At 44.3% G+C, this 18,122-nt stretch overlaps 1 protein-coding gene across 8 annotated transcripts in view; it reads left to right on the top strand.

Annotated features, from left to right (window-relative positions):
* ARHGAP21 (Rho GTPase activating protein 21) overlaps positions 1-3,568 on the top strand; it is a 129,155-nt gene extending 125,587 nt beyond the window's left edge. For all 8 annotated transcript variants that reach the window (XM_081556797.1, XM_081556795.1, XM_081556796.1 and 5 more), the window contains one exon: positions 1,816-3,568. In XM_081556797.1, coding sequence (XP_081412923.1) covers positions 1,816-3,507 — 1,692 coding nt within the window. In that variant the 3' untranslated portion in view covers positions 3,508-3,568. The remainder of the gene's footprint in view (positions 1-1,815) is intronic.
* Positions 3,569-18,122: the final 14,554 nt, after the last annotated feature.

Raw genomic sequence — 18,122 nt, 5'->3', positions numbered from 1 at the left:
TACTTACTTTGGACCAGTTTCCCACCTCTTTTGGCCAGAATATAAGACTTCAGATTTAGATTTTTATGTTTTAAAAAACTTTTTTGAAATTTCCTCCATGTCTCTTACTAGAAGCATATTTCTTAACCTGTGATTATAGCAGTCTCTTCATCTTAATCAATTATGGTGTAGATATCCAAATTATATTTTTTTGTAACAACGCTTTCAATTATATTAGAAGTAAAAGTCATTTGCTCTAACATATACATGATCACAGAATCATCAATGTTGGGAATCTTAAAGATAATCTAATTTTTTTCACTTAAATAAACAATGAAATTGAGTTGTTGAAAACTGAATCACTTGCTCAGTGTCACATGCAGCAAGTGAGGGAAGAATGGGCTAAAGAAACACCAGATCTTCTAATTCAGAGCCCAGTCATAGCCATCATTCCCTGAGGTCTTCAGCAGAATGTGTTAAAATGTGAATAACCATCAGAAAAGTCCTGGATAATTAGACAGTCCTTTAAAACTTAGAAAAACAAAGTTCTGTACATCTGATTTGATTTTGGAAAGTCCTTTTTAGTACAACAGCCTAAGTTTTTAATTTTCAAGACTTCAGTATAGCAGTTCTAGCTTGTCTAAAATTTTTATGACAATAGAGAAACCATATTTTCTGCTTCTGACTCAGCATACTGTCTGCCTGCTCATCTTAAATGGGGTGTGTTAAACCAGCTAGGGTTTATTGACACCCCTCTCCCCCATTAACTGAGCCTGTAGGCATTATGAACATGTTAATTAAATGGTCTTAAACAGTCGTCATCAGGAACCTATTAGGCATAGCTGACTAAGCTGGTTGACCGCACTGCAACTTTCTCAATACAGGGCATGACAGAGTTTCTATGGTAAGGATTTAAGATCTTGCATTGACCTTAGGTTTTTTGAAGTTTCTGATTTTGTTGTTCCTTGAGATCAATGAAGACATTACCAACCTAGTTTACCTAAGGCCAGTCTCTACAAATCCAGCCTGACTGAACTAATAGGAACCCAAAAGCTCCCTTGTCTTAATCAGCTTATTCAAGACAGTATCTATATCTTGTGACATCTGTAATTAGAAAAAAGGTAGTCACAAGATTTTAGTAACCTGCATCAGAATATTATATTCAGCTGTCAGAATATTGACTATGAAACCTGTGCTCCAGAGGAAAGAACCTGTAGACCCACTGAGTATAGCAGAAGCGGGGATGGTCCATAGATACAGAAAAGTTAAGAACAATGAGGGGTGGGGGCCACCAAACACAAAATGTGTCCCTGAAGGACAGGTGTATGTGAGCTGTGTGACTTGGCTGATAAATAAATATTAATTAGTCACATTTCTAATTAATTGAAAATAAAAGCTTATGTTAGGCACAAATTAAAAGGAGGTGTAAAAACCACACCTTGTTAGTACTTGGCTTTAGTGGTTAAGAAATAACTGAGGTGGGGTGGGGAGGGAAGGACTGGGAGTTTGGGATTAGCAGATGTAAACTATTACATATAGGATGGATAAACAACAAGGTCCTACTGTATAGCACAGGGCACTATATCAACATCCTTGATGTACTATAATGGAAAAGAATGTCTATATGTATTATAACCGAGTCACTTTGCTGTACAGCAGAGATTGGCACAACCTTGTAAATCAACTATATTTTAGTTTAAAAAAAATTTTTTTTTTTTTTTTTTAAATCAAGCCATAGAAATCGCACACGCACAAAAAGAAATTTTTGGGGGGAAACCTTTTCAGAAAGTGAACTCGATGACGTTCTGTTCAAAGCGTTGTATCTCTGCTTCCCAGGGTTCTTGGGGATCCGGAAAAGACCAGTACAGCAGGGACCTGCTTGTATCCTCCATCTTCGCGGCTGCCAGTCGCAAGAGGAAAAAGCCAAAAGAAAAAGCACAACCCAGCAGCTCGGAAGACGAGCTGGACAATGTGTTTTTCAAGAAAGAAAACTCAGAGCAGGGTCACCACGACACTAAAGAAGAGTCCAAGAAAGAGAGTGAGACACCGGGCCGAAAACAAAGGACCGTTGCTCCCAAAGAAAACAACACGAAGAAAGACAGCAGCGGAGGCAGCAGAGCTGAGCCGAGGGCCCCGCGCAGGGAGAGCTTGGAGCCACCGGCCCCCCAAAGCACCAAGCAGACCCGGTCACCCACCCTGAGCTGTCGCCTCGCGGTCCTGAGAGAGAGCCCCAGGGCCCTCGCGGCCCAGAAATCCTCCCACCTGGAAGACACGGGGTCCGACTCCGGCACCCCGCTCAGCACTCACGCCCCCGCTCCCCCGGCAAGCTTTCCCACCAGGAAACCCCCCAGCCCCGAGCCCAAGCACAGCGAGCTCCTGGTCAGTGTCGGCAGCATCACCTCCGACTACGCCGGCGCACCGTCCGCTCCCTACCTGGCCGGCCTCGACTCCAGCCGGCTGAGCCCCGAGGTGCAGTCCATGGCCGAGAGCCGGGGAGACGAAGCTGATGACGAGAGGAGTGAGCTGGTCAGCGAGGGCCGGCCGGTGGAGACGGACAGCGAGAGCGACTTCCCGGTCTTCCCCGCCGCCCTGGCCTCCGACAGGCTCTTCCGAGGAAAACTCCAAGAGGCTGCGAAGACCAGCCGGAGAAACTCGGAATGCAGTGAGGTGAGCTGCACGGAGGGAAGTTTAACCTCGAGTTTAGAAAGCCGGAGACAGCTCTTCAGCTCCCATAAACTGATCGAGTGTGACACTCTGTCCAGGAAGAAATCCGCCAGGTTCAAGTCGGATAGTGGGAGTCTAGGAGACGCCAAGAATGAGAAAGAAGCCCCTTCCATCACCAAAGTGTTCGACGTTATGAAAAAAGGAAAATCCACCGGAAATTTACTGACACCACCAGCCAGAAGCGAATCGGACAAACAGGAACCCACTTGGAAAACAAAAATAGCCGATCGGTTAAAACTGAGGCCCAAAGCCCCGGCCGATGACATGTTTGGAGTAGGAAGTCAAAAAACCATCGCCGATCCTGCCAAAAGGAAAAACATCAAACGCAGACACACGCTGGGCGGGCACAGGGATGCTACTGAAATTAGTGTTCTGAATTTCTGGAAAGCGCAGGAGCAGAGCGGGGACAGAGAATCCGAACTTTCAGCTGTGAATCGATTGAAGCCCAAATGCTCTGCCCAGGACCTGTCCATCTCAGACTGGCTGGCCAGGGAGCGGCTACGTACCAGTATGACTGACCTGAGCAGAGGGGACACGGGGGACCCCCAGCCTGAGAGTCTCAGCACCTTAGAAATACCAACCAGGGACCCGCCTCTGTCTTTCCAGTCAGATGCAGACAGTTCTTCCAGCACCTTGGCTTCAACTAACAGGGCCCCTCTTTCCATACCACCACAGTCACCTGACCAAATAAATGGAGAAAGCTTCCAGAACATGAGCCAAAACGCCAGTTCTGCAGCCACGGTCCAACCTCATCAACTGTCTGAAACCCCAGACCACAAAGCACAGTTCCATCCCTGTCTTTAAACTGGGGGTTCTTTCTCGATCGAATAAAAGCTACTGTTACACTTTCCAGTAACTCTGTAAATATTTTCTTGTACCAGAATTGTTATTATGCAGCCTTCATTTGGGCTGGTTTCATCATTTTGCACTGTGAAATAGCTTTACGGTGCATTACTACAGCCAGAAGAACATATATATATATATATATAAATATATAAATAAATATATATTTAAAATATATTGGATAGTTGTATACAAAGGAGCAAGGTATTTGTTGCAACTCACTGCATAGTGTGTACACCCAAGATTACTGAAGAAAATTTCTGGCGTTTGTATGCGGCAGACGTGTTCTTTTGGTTTCATCACTAACAAAAGTGCCTCATCATAAAAATACATTTGGTTTTTAGGGTGCCATATTGTTAAAATTAGATAACGTACATTGAGCAAAAAAAAAAAATGCGTTTTATTGGTAACAAATTTCATCACATTTACCAGTTTTAACACAGGTGGATACAGAACTTCCATTCTCTAGTCATTCCAGGTGGATCTCTGAGTTTTCTACTCCAACTTTTAATACAGTTTTTGAGTTTTGTGTGACTTGAATTTTTAATCTTTCTGTAAAATACGTAACTTAAATGAACATATTATATGTGTATCTTTTCTTCAGATACCAGATTTGATATAAATGTTGTAACATAGGTGTGTAGATAGTGACCTGGATGGAACTGGCTTCTTTATGGAGAAGAATATAATTCTGCATGAGGACTTAATGGATCCAAACCTGTGTCATGCCTGTGTGCATACCCAATTAAACACTGGAAATAAAAATTGTTTTGGTGAACTTTGTATGGCTTGAAACTTACTCTTATTACTTACTAATACATATTTAAATGCTATTCATTTATAACTGCCATTCTAATTTTTATTTTAGTTTTTTAGATTTATTTATTTGAAAAATATTTATTTATTTATTTGGTTGCATCAGGTCTTAGTTGTGTCACGTGGATCTTTCATTGTGGCACTTGGAGTCTCTAGTTGTGCCACATGGACTCAGTAGTTGCAGTGTGCGAGCTTAGTTGCTTCTCAACATGTGGGATTTTAATTTCCCAACCAGGAAGTTGAACCCATGTCCTGCGCATTGCGAGGAGTATTGTTCACCACTGGGCCACCAGAGAAATCCCAGTTTTGCCTTTTAAAAAATTACCTGCTCTTAACATTCCCCCCTCCTCTTTTTGGCTGTGTCTGGCAGAGATCTCTTATAAACGTTTCCATTGGCCTAACTTCACTTGTGTACACAGGTAATATTTAACTTTTCTGGCTGAAGTCATGTATGCTGTTTACCTTTTCATGGAGATAATGAGTGAAGAGAACATGCATTTAGAAGTCAAACCAACTCTATACTTCCTAGATACATAAACTTGGACACATTATTTAACTTCTCTGAATTTATTCCCTTGTACTGCCATATAGTACTTGCAAAATGTATATCAAAGATATTCTTAGAAATAATGGGTACTTAAAGATTATTAAATTTTACAAAAATCTGTCCAGTTTTAAATTTCACGTGTCTCATTTCTAAGTTATGTTTAGTTGTCTCAATTTAGCTTAATTTTGAGATCCATTTTGTTTATATCACATTTTAATTCTTTTATGTCTATGAAATATTTAATCCATTGATGTTAGCATGAATTCTAGAACCAGACTGCCTGCTTCAAATCAAGGCTCTGCCATTTACAAATTGGATGAGTTTGAATAGCTACCTGACTTCTCTGTGCCTTTCCTTACATGTGGAATGAAGGAAAGAACAATCCTTGTTTCATTGTTACATGTGTTTGCTGTTATTATTACATTTTAGATCTGTTGCTTGCTGTAGCTTCAGTTTTATCAGATCTGATTCTTTCGTCTTTAACTTCTAATTCTTTCTTTTTTTTAATTAATTTATTTTTTTGGCCATGCTGTGTAGCATGTGGGATCCTAGTTCCCTGGCCATTGGGAGTTCAGAGTCCCAACTACTAGACCGCCAGGGAAGTCCATAACCTCTTAATTCTTTAATCTGGTATTTCTATTGACCCTTGCTTATGGTGATTCTGTTCGTATGTTTGGAGTGTCTATTCATACAAGTCAGAATAATAGATTTATAATTTTATCATTGTCATTTTTGTGCCAAAAAAGTAAACCTTTGTCATGGTGCACCATAATTCAGTGTACCCAAATAATCATTTTCCCTTTTTCTATTTTTGAGAATACCAAAAGGCTGCTTTTTGAAGAGAAAGTGGGAGGAAGAAAGGCATTTGAGATGCCACTTAGAGCTTTGTAAGTCAGTGTAAGATTCCTAGTATCTCATAGTCAACCAAGAGCCTCTGGGGAGTATTTTTTTTAGAGAAGTCCTTTAGATTCAGACAATAACGTCTCTAGTTTCCTAGAGAATTCAACACAAAAGCTGAAATATGACTTTGTATTATACTTCTAGGATAGATACCATTGTAAATATTAGGTAACAACAATCTTCCCATTCCTCTAGTCCATTCCAATGGACATCAGGCAAACAAAACTCTTAAGTCATAAAATTATAGCTTAAGTATTCAAACTTCATGGGGTTCCTCATCTTGCTGAGAAGGGTCTGTGGACTGAAGGGCCTTGGGTCCACCTCACCCCACAATTATCCCTACACGCTTTTTGTGTGCCTGTCACCTTTCTCCTCCCCTTATCCCTGGAATATTGGCTACCTCCCCTCAGGCACCACTTGCAGCCCAGGTTCCCACTAGGAAAGATGTGAGGGAAAGTTCCTGGGAGAGGGGTAAGCAGATGAAGTCACTTAAAGCAGCGCTGTGTCTTTTCTAATTCCGGGGAAGACAGCGTGGCAGAAAGCCCCATTCATTCGTGCCCTGGTGCTCTAGGGGCTGGCCCTGTGAGTGGAGGGCAGCCTGAGCCGCCGGGACGCCCCGGGCTGAGTCCCCTGTGGACACGTGTGTGCGTCTTCAGCAGAAGTGCATGTGCTCTGAATTCGGGGGTTTGCATACCGCCGGGGCGATCAGAAGTAGGTGGCATTTTCCTTGGAAACAGCTAGTTCAGTTCAGTTCAGTTCAGTTCAGTCGCTCAGTCGTGTCCGACTCTGTGACCCCATGAACCGTAGCACACCAGGCCTCCCTATCCATCACCAACTCCCGGAGTCCACCCAAACCCATGTCCATTGAGTTGGTGATGCCATCCAACGATCTCATCACCTGTCGTCCCCTTTTCCTCCTGCCCTCAATCTTTCCTTCATCAATCTTTCCCAGCATCAGGGTCTTTTCTCTTCGCATCAGGTGGCCAAAGTATTGGAGTTTCAGCTTCAGCATCAGTCCTTCCAATGAACACCCAGGACTGATCTCCTTCAGGATGGACTGGTTGCATCTCCTTTCAGTCCAAGGGACTCTCAACAGTCTTCTCCAACACCACAGTTCAAAAGCATCAATTCTTCTGTGCTCAGCTTTTTTTATAGTCCAACTCTCACATCCATACATGACCACTGGAAAAGCCATAGCCTTGACTAAATGGACGTTTGTTGACAAAGTAATGTCTCTGCTTTTTAATATGCTGTCTAGGTTGGTCATAACTTTCCTTCCAAGGAGTAAGCGTCTTTTAATTTCATGGCTGCAATCACCATCACAGCTAAGGCAGGACAATTCTGCCCTGACTGAGAAGGGGGCTGGTTAGAGCCCAGGGTGGTAGCTGGACAGTGTGGCTGCCCCCACCATACTGGTTCCTTGAGAAAAGTTGGGGAAGGGTCAAGGCCTTGGCCAGGAGGGCTTTCCTTCCTTTGGATTTGGTGTGACTCAGTGATTAGTAATTGAGCTAACCTTTTAAGTCTTTGGTCTCCAGTTTTTGGTTTTTTTTTTTTTTAAGTTTTGGGTTTTTTGTTTTGGGTTTTAATATTGCCAGCTTTTCTCAGTGCTGCCATCTTCCCAGAAGCCTCTGTTGTTGCTATGGTAACAGTTCACGTTACCATAGTGTGTGGAGGCACGTGCTTGGCTGCCTAAGCAACCACTAATGCGCTGACGCAATTCTGAGAGTTCCTGCTTGTCAGTGTCATCCCGGGGCAAGCCCGAGGTTTACCTTTTCAGAAGGTGGATATGGAAGGATGGGGCAAGAGAAATTAGACACTCCTCCTCCCCTTTTGTCTATATGGAAAAGCGCTGCCTTTGTGGACAAGCGTGCACGAGGCCCTTCTTATTTTGGCTCCAACCAACTTTTACGACATCGCTGCTGCTCCTTGTCTCAGGCACCACCAGCCCTGGCCACAAAGCGGGTCCTCAGGCCCGGCTTCCCTAAGTGGGTTCTGCCTTTCCAGCTCCACAGAGCCGCCCCCTGTTCCTCAACCCTTTCCTCCTCGCTGAGCTTTAGAACCAGATGATTCTCTTTAACAGCAAATTCCCGGCCTCGCCCTGGTCAGCAAGCTTTCCACGCCCGGCATTTAACAGCTGGGCGCCCTCAGCTTAGGGCCCACGGGCAGGCGCGCTCTGCGGGGCAGTCCAGAGCCTGCTGCGGGGGACGGGCCCTGCAGCTTGGGACGCCCCAGCCTCCTCCCTCCCTCCCTCCCAAACCCTACTTGTGACGGCCCGACAGACTAGCATAAGGGTCAGATTTTGAAAAGGCGAAATTGTGGGGCAAAAAAAGAAAGAGCTGGGGGTGCGAAGGCCAGAGGGAGCAGGCCCGGGGAACCGGAGACTCTTTTCCTTCTTACCCGCTGGGGACCCCAGTGTCACAGTCGACTCCTCCTGAAGGGGTTGCCCCCCAGACGAGAGGCTTTTGGCTGGAAAATGGAATGCAACCCACTCCCTCCCTGGCGTCTTCCGAGGGCCAAGGACTGGATGTATACAAGCCAGACGCCATCTTCCCCGAGCTTCCGCTGCGAGGAGACAGGAAGGTCTCAGAGGTGAGTGTTGACAAGCCGCGTCGATCCTGGTTTGTGGGGCACTGTCTCGTGCATTGTTGGATGTTCGGCAGCACCCTGTTGCGCACCCACTAGACGCCAGTAGCACCCCCAGGGCCCCAATTGCAAGTCCTCAAAATTGTCTCCACATATTCCCAGATGTATCCTAGGGGCAAATCCCCTCTAGTTGGAAACCTGGGAGGCAGTTGTTGGTCCCCAGGAGATGGAGGATCCTCTCTGCCAGCGATGGTGGGAGGGATGGAGGAGGGGGGGCGAGTCTACAACCAAGTGAACTGGACTCAGCGCATGCGCTGTGAGAACACCCCAAGCCAAGTGAGTCGACCTCCAGGAGTGCGGACCCCTGAGAGTTTTGGAAGCGCAGGTACCGACAGAGGTGCTTCGAAAAGACGCCAGGGCCAAATGTCTCCTTTTTTGGTAGTACGTGACTTGTTGTGGAGGGAAATCCCGCACACCTCCCCCGCCATCCTGCTAGGGCTCGGGGGTACAACTAGGGTTTCCCACAAGCTGAGAGTTACTAAAACACAAAGTTAATGTCTTGGCATTCCTTGCGTTGAGGCACAAGAGTCTGCCGAGCCTGTTGGAGATGTTGGTAGAAAGCTGCATAGCGGAGCCCCGTGGGTCCCAGTAAAGGGTTTAGATTTTATTTAATGCACCTGGAATGATCTGTTGACTCTTAACAGGTGGAAATGCAACAGGGATACATATAAATTCGTACTTGAGTTCAGAGTATCAATTGCAGAGTGTAGAACGGGGCTTGGGTGGTTCGGTGTTTGTTTATGTGAAAGAGCCTAGCGGGCTTTTGCTGACACCAGAGAGTGCACTGTGGGGGCCCTGCTGCTCAGAGTCTACTAGAATCATGGGGGCTCAAATAGGAACCGGATCATGAGACTAAGAGTGGAACCCTCTCACTAGGCTCTGTCTTTTGTTCAGATTTCAGTTCCGGGTTGAACCATTGCTTTGGTAAGCTTACCTGAGTCAGGCCCTGGGTTGCCTTGGCTTCTTCCCTCACCCACGTGTGAGTAGCTTCCTGCTCCTCCATTGCTGTCATGGACAGCACAACTTACTGCAGAAATCCCGCAGGTAAAAATGAAAGGACAATAAGTTCATGCCTCCTGCAGAGGCAGGAGAGAGGGCTGCCTTGTGTGGATTCACACTCCTGCCCGTGGGATTTGAGTTCGGAGGATATCCCACCGCAGTTCCTATCTTAGCTCCTCTGGCCAACAAGCACCGCAAGGGGCGTGGCTTGTACAGCAAACATTTATGTCCTCACAGCTCTAGAGGCCAGAAGTTCAAGATCAGGGTGCCAGCTTGCTTGGGTTCTGGTGAAGGCTCTCCTCCTGCCTTGCAGATGACCATCTTCTCAGGCGTCTTCTCTTGGAAGGGCATTAATCCTAACAGGAGGTCCTCACCCTCATCACTTCATTTAACCTTCATTACCTCCCACAAGCCCCGCCTCCAAATACCGTCATGTTAGGGAAGTCCTAACTTAGAAAGGACACTAACATTCAGTCCATAACAGTTCTGGGCTCCAGTACTTGGAATGCCACCATTTTATGCTTGACTCAAAGTAGCCTTCTTCCTACAGCCCTAGAGCACTTAGAGGGAACGGAGGGAACTGTTAATTTTCTAGTGCTTTATTTATCAGCTCAGTTCAGTTGCTCAGTTGTGTCAGACTCGTTCCAACCCCAGGCTTCCCTGTCCATCACCAGCCCCCAGAGCTTACTGAAACTCATGTGCATCTAGTCAGTTATGCCATCCAACCATCGCATCCTCTGTCATACCCTTCTCCTCCTGCCTTCCATCTTTCCCAGAATCAGGATCTTTTCCAATGAGTCAGTTCTTCACATCAGGTGCCCAAGTATTGGAGCTTAAGCTTCAACATCAGTCCTTCCAATGAATATTCAGGACTGATTTCCTTTAGGATTGACTGGTTGGATCTCCTTGCAGTCCAAAGGACTCAAGAGTCTTCTCCAACTCCACAGTTCAAAAGCATCAACTTTATTTATCACTTTCCCCCAAATAGGAATGATGGGAGGTACTGAGTAGTTCTGAGAGGGAGGTCCTGAAATGAGAGCAAATGCCACCTGTCTCACACATTCATCCAGGGCCATCGGTGCATACCACCTCTTGGTTATTCATTTGGATAACTGGCCAAAACTGAGAAGGAAGTTGAATTTAGTGAGGAGCAGGGCTTCCAATGGTGTGTGTGTGTGTTTTATGTTTATTTGGCTGGACTGGGTCTTAGTTGCAGCATGTGGGTTCTTTAGTTGTGGCATGCAAACTGTTAACTTCATCATCTGTAGTCTAGTTTCCTGACCAGGATTCAACGCAGGTCCTCTGCAGAGTCTCAGCCACTGGACCGCCAGGGAAGTTCCTGCAATAATATCTTAGAGGAAGTTCCATAAATGACCACCAGGTGGCAGAAAGCAAACAGTTGTTTGGTAAAATGCTGCTGAACTCGACGGAGTCTTTTAAGTTTTGGATGACACAGATGTGAGCTTCTCAGCCATCTTCCACCAGGTTCCACCAAAAAGCATGGTCCTTCATGACTTGTAACAGATCCTGATATGAATCTCTGTGTGTATGGAAGGACTTCAATCTCTGTACTTCTTAAATTTTTACTGACTACTTCACACCACTTGGGGATGTGCCAGCTCCCCCAAGGATTATGCAAGGGAGAGTGTTCATAGCAGGGCCCCTGATCCTGGCTGCTTAGAGAGAATATTCCAGGCAGAGAGAACAGCTTGTGGCTCAGGCTTGTCTGATGGGCAGGACAGACAGCAGGGCAGGTGGAGGAGAAGGAGGGACATGGCATATGGTTTGAGCTGAGATGAAGGGCGGGTAGCAGCCAGCTCCCATAGGGCAGGAATGTCTTGCTTTGTTGTGGGAGTGTCTCCTTGAGGAATTTTGGACAGACAGGGCAGAAGGGAGAACATAACTTCTTTCTCTGGGGTCACTCAGTGAGAAGGCATTCTTTTCTTCTGGGACCTAGAAGGTGTGTCAGACCTGGCCAGACCCATCCACTGTGTGCTTCTGTTCTGTGGAAATGAAGACTGACTGACTGCAAACACCATATGATGACCTATTTATTCCTGAAAGTTGGCTTTCCTGACTCCATCTCCAGGGGACTGAACTCTTTCTTGTTTGTGAAATATTCCCACTTGGCTTGGTTTGCCTGAACTGATGGCAGGGGTAAATAAAAAAGCCCTTCTGAGGGTCCTGAAGGTGTTCAGGTCCCTCGGCTTCGGAAAGAGCAGGGACCAGGTCTGGCTGGCTCTTTTCTGGCCCAGAAGGGCGGAGGTGAGAGGCACCGAGGCCCCAGTCTCTGGCAGTAGTGTGTGTGGTCCAGACATCGCAAAATCAGAAAGGGGGAAAGACAAGAAAGGAAACTAAATGGCTCAAAGACAAACTTCATCTTCCTTACAGATCTAAGGAATCTTAGCCCTCCGATCTGCCTGGAATCTTAGATCTAATCTCCTTAAGGGGCAGCACTGAAAACCACTTTACGTGCTGCCTCAAACAGAATGTAATTAACTGCTACGGAGAAGCACTTCACTAATGCATTACTGGGCTGGCCGACTTTTAAAAACATTTTTTATATTGGAGTATGGTTTATTTACAATGTTGTGTTAGTTTCAGGCTTACAGCAAGGTGAATCAGTTATACATATACATATATCCATTCTTTTCCTGTATAGATTATAACAGAATATTGAATCGAGTTCCCTGTGCTACATCCCCCTTGTTGGTTATCTATTTTATATATATATATAGTAGTATATACATGTTAATCCCAAACTCCTAATTTATCCCTCCCCTCCATAGCCTTTCCCCTTTGGTAACCATAAATTTGTTTTCCTAGTCTGTAGGTCTGTTTCTATTTTGTAATAAATTCATTTGTATCATTTTTTTAGGTTCCACATATAACTAATATATGGTATTTGTCTTTCTCTGTCTGATTTAGTATGATAATCTCTAGGTGCATTGATGTTGCTGCTTTTTGATGGCTGAGTAATATTCCAGTGTGTGTGTGGACACACCCAAAAGCTTGTATGTCATTACCTTTTTACTTGAATTTTTATTGGACTAACATTGATATACAGTGTTGTATATGTTTTAGGTGTACAGAATCTCTTATTTATACATACACAAATATCTATTCATCTTTGGATTCTTTTCCCCACTTAAGTTATTACCGAGTATTGAGTAGACTTCCCTTGTTATACCTAGGTCTTTGTTGATTATCTGTTTTATATGTAATATAATAGTTTCTGTTTTTCAACCCCAGCTTCTTATTTCCCACATCTTTGTTTTTCAGTAACCATAATTTTGTTTTTTACTTTGTGTGTCTGTTTCTCCTTTGCTAATTGGTTTATATTGTTACTAATTTTTAGATTCCACCTGTAAATGATATCATGTGATATTTGTCTTTTATTTCCAACTTACTTCACTTAGTATGTTACAACTGGACCCATCTAGGTTGCTGCAGGTGGCATCATTGAGTTCTTTTTCATGCCTCAGTAACATTCCATTGTGGACATAAATGATTTCTTTATCCATTCACTTATCAATAGACATTTAGGGTGTTTCCATATCTTGGCTATTGTGAGTAATACTGCTGTGAACATAGAGGTGCATGTATCTTTTTGAATTATAGTTTTGCCTGAATATATGCCCAGGAGTGGGATTGCTGGATCATATATGGTAGCTCTGTCTTTAGTCTGTATTGCTACTGCCCTGTGTGGGTGGGTAAAGGTGAAAATTGGTTCCTACTGCCCTTCACCACAGAGCAGAGATTTCTTATTTGTTCCATAGGGAATATTAGTAGGTAAAGTGTTTAAGTAAAGCCATGGATAGGGACTGAGGGACGTGTTACTGACCAGAGTTCTTGGCCTCCTTAATCAATAGAAATTGATTAGAAGCCAGACAAGAAGTTCAGGCCAGCCTTCCTGGGGTCCCTGCTGCAGCAGGAGGGAGCAAGAACAAAGAGGTTCCCTTGCTTGTTTGCTTCCTGAGGCAGGCAAGCTTGTTCCTTAAGTGAGGTAAGGGAAGGGATGAGTCCGGGGGTCAGGCCAGAAGGGTGCCTTAGGTGGTTCGCCCATCCCTTAGGTGGTGTTTTGCTGTGGGCTGTTCAGAAGTGGCAGTTGGGTTCTTTGGTCTCTTTGAATCTTTTGTCTAGAATTTGTCCCAACTTCACATGCATGCGCTTTTTAGTTCCATACAGTTTCTCTATTTTATTTATTGAGGAGAGGTGTGTCCAGATGCAAGCATTGCAGCACTGCAGCAAAGGGTCCCAGGCCTGTCTCATTCTTTCCTGAGAGACTCTACACCCTTATTCTTTAGGGGCTCAAGTTCTCTTCTGAAATTTCTTCCTGCTGGACAGGGGCCACAGACCCTAGCCTGCCCTAGAGGTGCAAAAGTCCCTCACTGACTGTTCCAAGGACCTGCGGGGTCCTTTTGCCTGTGCCAAAATTATGAAGCCCCTCTGCCCGGGCATATATTTCCTTAATATTAACTTTTACCTGTCCTGTCGCCTTGATCCACATGTAGCAGGAAGTATTAGTTGCTGCACAAACTACCTTGTTCTGCTAGAAGGTACTCAAGGGGCAGATGGTTGTCAAGAACCACATCAACCAAGGAAACAAGAGAGGTCCCCAGTCTTATTAAGACTTCCAATAGGAGCCCCCTCCCACTACATCATTTTACTCGCCTGTCAATGGTGCCTGTCTCCTGAACAGGTATCTCAGATCTTTCACTGACACTCAGGTGCATTGTTCTTCTGTTGTGACCTGTGGGGCTTCTGGAGGTGAAAGCTTTAGTTTGGACAGATGTACCCAATTTGATGTCCCTTGCAGTTTGACAGCAGTGGAGGGTGGTTAAAATTACTTTATAGGGGGCCCTTCCATTTTGGCAGTAGTTGATATTCAGGAGACCCCTCTTCCCAGGTTTTAAGAAAAACTTGGTCCCTGGGGTTTATTTGTGAAGGAACTGCTCCTTTCTCTGTATATCTTCAGTGAACACTGGCAGTGCCTTATGGGCATAGTCCTGGATTGCCTTCTGAACTTGTCCTAGATTAATAATGTACTCAGGGCCTGGCTCACGACCTCATTTAGCAGAATGTCAGTAGTAAGAAAAGGCCGCCTGTAGGTCACTTCAAATGGGCTAAGCCTCAGACCACTCCTGAGGGCTACACAGACCCTGAAGAGTGCAGTAGGAAGCAGGTTGGTCCAGGGTTCATGAGTTTCTTGGCAGAGCTTTGCTAAGGTTTTCTTTAAGTACAGTTCATTTTCTCTACCTTCGCTGAAGACTGGGGGTGCCACAAGGTGTATAGCTTGGAGTCTATCCCTTGGGCCATTGTGAGCCCCTGTGTGATTTTGGCTGTAAAAGAGGGCCCGCTATCACTCTGCAAGGACTTCAGAAGTCCAAACGAGAAATTGTTTCTTTTAGGAGGGACTTACAGGAACTTCCCTGATGGTCCAGTGGTTAAGACTGGGCCTTCCAATGCAGGGGGTACAAGCTCAATCCCTGGTTGAGAAACTAAGATCCCACTGCCTCACAGTCAGAAAACCAAAACATGAAGCTGAAGCAATATTGTAGGAAATTCAATAAAGACTTAAAAAAAAAAAAAATCTAAAAAAAATTTAGATAAAAATTTTTTTAAAAAATCTAGGGAAAAAAAAAAAAGACGGGCTTACAGACTTCCATAGCCTCTTCAGATCAGGGAAAGGTTTCAGCCCATCCTATGGAAGTGTCAACAATCACCAGAAGATATTTACATCCTGATCGTGGGAGCATCTGGGTGAAATCGAACTGCCAGTCTTCCCCCGGATATGTCCCTCTGCGTTGAATTGACCTGAGTGATGACGGGGGATTGGATCGGTCTGTGGGTTATTATGGGCACATGAATCACAGGCAGGCGTTACTTGTTTTACTGGTCCTTTGAGCCCCTCCCCTGAAGAAGCCTTTTGTATCAAGTCCCATAGTGCCTCCCTCCTGTGGTGGGTGGCATCATGTAGGCTCGTGGTGAGTGTCCATTGTTGGGCCTCAGGGATTAGAACCTTATCCTCCTTTTTGTACCAGCCTATGCTTCCTTCCTCAGAGCCTCGTTTCTCAGCATGTTTGTGTTCCTTTGGAGAGTACTGGGCCAGGCTGGGGAGTGCAGGGGGGCCTGTCACTAGAGCCATAACTTGAACAGTCAAGGGGCCTGTTTTGCAATTTGATCAGCTTTGCCATGCCCTTGGCTCACAAAGGATCCGTCCTTCTGACGACAACAACAGTGAACTGCTGCTGGCCGGGTCGGGAGCTGCACTGCTTCTAAAAGAGCCGTAACCAAATCTTAATGTTCTGTGGAGGAGTTTCTAGTGGTTATTAGGTTGGTGCAAAAGTAATTATGGTTTCAGACCCTGAATTTTAGATCATTATATAACTAGGCTCAAACACATCCTTATTGATCGAAATAGGAACCACTGCAGTCAACACATTTTTGCCAATGTGTTTGTTTAAACAATAAGTTTGTTTATTCCCATAGCATAAAAATCCATGCTTTGGGATTTGACGAACTCTTGAAAAGCATTTTCTGCATCCTGCTGGTTTTAGAAGTATTTTCCCTGCAAAAAGTTGTCTAGATGGTTGAAGAAGTGGTAGTCAGTTGACAAGAGGTCAGGTGAATATGGCAGATGCTGCTACTGCTGCTAAGTCGCTTCAGTCGTGTCCGACTCTGTGCGACCCCGTAGACGGCAGCCCACCAGGCTCCCCCGTCCCTGGAATTCTCCAGGCAAGAACACTGGACTGGGTTGCCATTTCTGATGAGGCAAAACTTTGTAGCCCAGTTCGTTCAGCTTTTGAAGCATTGGTTATGCGATGTGTGGCTGGGCGATGCCATGAAGAATTGGGCCCTTTCTGTGAACCAATGCTGGCTGCAGGTGTTGCTTCTCATTGCAGTGGCTTCTCTTGTTGTGGAGCATGGGCTGTAGACTGCGGGCTCAGTAGTTCTGGTATACGGGCTTGGTTGCCCCATGGCATGTGAAATCTTCCCACACCAGGGATAGAACCTGTGTCCCCTGCATTGGCAGGCGGATTCTTTTTTTTTTTTTACCCTTTAAAAAATTTTTAATTGAAATACAGTTGATTTACAATGTTGTGTTAGTTTCAGGTATACAGCTAAGTGATTCAGTTATATATGTATAATCTCTTTTTAGATTATTTTCCATTATAGGCTGTTTACAAGATAATTCACACTTCTGAAGCATACAGTTCAGTATTCCCCATTTTGCCCTCTTCTTAGACCCTGGCAATTGCTAATCCAATTTATGTCCTGACATTTATTTTCATTTAATATAAATGGAATCATATAATATGTAGCTTTTTGCATCTGACTTCTTTCATTTAGCACAAAGTTTTAAAGATTCATGTATGTTTTAACATATATCAGTTATTAGTTTCTTTCTGTTGCACTGGTATACCACATTTTATTTGTTCATTTATCAGCTAGTGGACATTGGGTTGTTCCCACTATTAGGCTATTATGTTGCTATGAATGTTCGTGTGCAAGTTTTGTGGGGATATATATTTTCAGTTCTCTTGGATGATATATAGAGTAGAATTACTGGGTCATATGGTTACTGTAAGCTTAACTTTTTAAGGAACTGCCAACCTTTTTTCCAAAGTGTATACACATCATTTTATATTCTCTCCAGTAGTGTATGAGGGTTCAATTTCTCCACATCTTTGCCAAATAGCGTTACTGTCTTTTTGAGTATAGCCTTCCTAATATATCTAAAGTGATACCTCATTGTGATTTTGAGTTAAATGTATTTTGATTTGAAAGCATTTTTGAGAATTTTAATGTATCCTTTATGACTAACAGTCATAGCTATCATTTATTGAATATCTTTCTAAACAATATCTTGTGGGTATAACTTCAGCTAGTCCTTCATATTCTAGGGATTCACATTCATGGTTCCACCAACTGTGGCTCAAAAGTATTTGGAAAAAAAATTCCAGAAAGTTTCAAAAAGCAAAACTGAATGTGCCATGCTGTCGACTATTTCCATAGTATTCACATTGTACTAGGTATTATAAGTAACATCGAGCTGATTTAAGTATACAGGTGGATTGCATAACTTATATACAAATACTATAGCATTTTATGTACAGTACTTGAACATCTGCATATTTTGGTACGGAGGGACTAGTGTCCTGGAACTGATCCCCTGCAGAGACCTAGGACCACTCTTCCTTTTCTGTGAAGAGATCAGAGTAAAGAAAGTCAACTGCTGTTTATGGTTTTCACTGAAGTAGAGTCAGTTTTTGCAGTCAGGGCTGTCCAACATCCATGTCTTTATTATGCAAATCTATTATATGTTATAGAGACAACACTCAAATCTGGCAGTTCTCAAACTCCAGCATTTGAACTTCTACCTTGAGACTCACAGCCCGGTGAATCTTCATTTCAGTGGAGAGACTTTAGGTCTTGGAGAACATCCTGGTCCTAAATCCTGGAGAAGGATCAGAAGGAGCCTCACTTGAGCAATTTATCTTTTCTATTTGCCCAGCCTAATCAGCTCCATTCTGGTAGAATATTCAGCTAGGTGATGTAGCCTTGACTTCACACATTTATGTTCTTATACTGATGTAGATAATTTCCCGGCATGTGGATTCTTAACCACTGGACCACCAGGGAAGTCCCGCCAAGCAGCTGAACAGGG

This window comes from Giraffa tippelskirchi, chromosome 13 (assembly GCF_054371585.1).
Source record: "Giraffa tippelskirchi isolate mGirTip1 chromosome 13, T2T-mGirTip1v1.2.pri, whole genome shotgun sequence".
In the NCBI taxonomy this organism is placed as follows: domain Eukaryota; kingdom Metazoa; phylum Chordata; class Mammalia; order Artiodactyla; family Giraffidae; genus Giraffa; species Giraffa tippelskirchi.
Note: the sequence above shows the minus strand (reverse complement) of the source record. Positions and strands in the feature narration are given on the sequence as shown.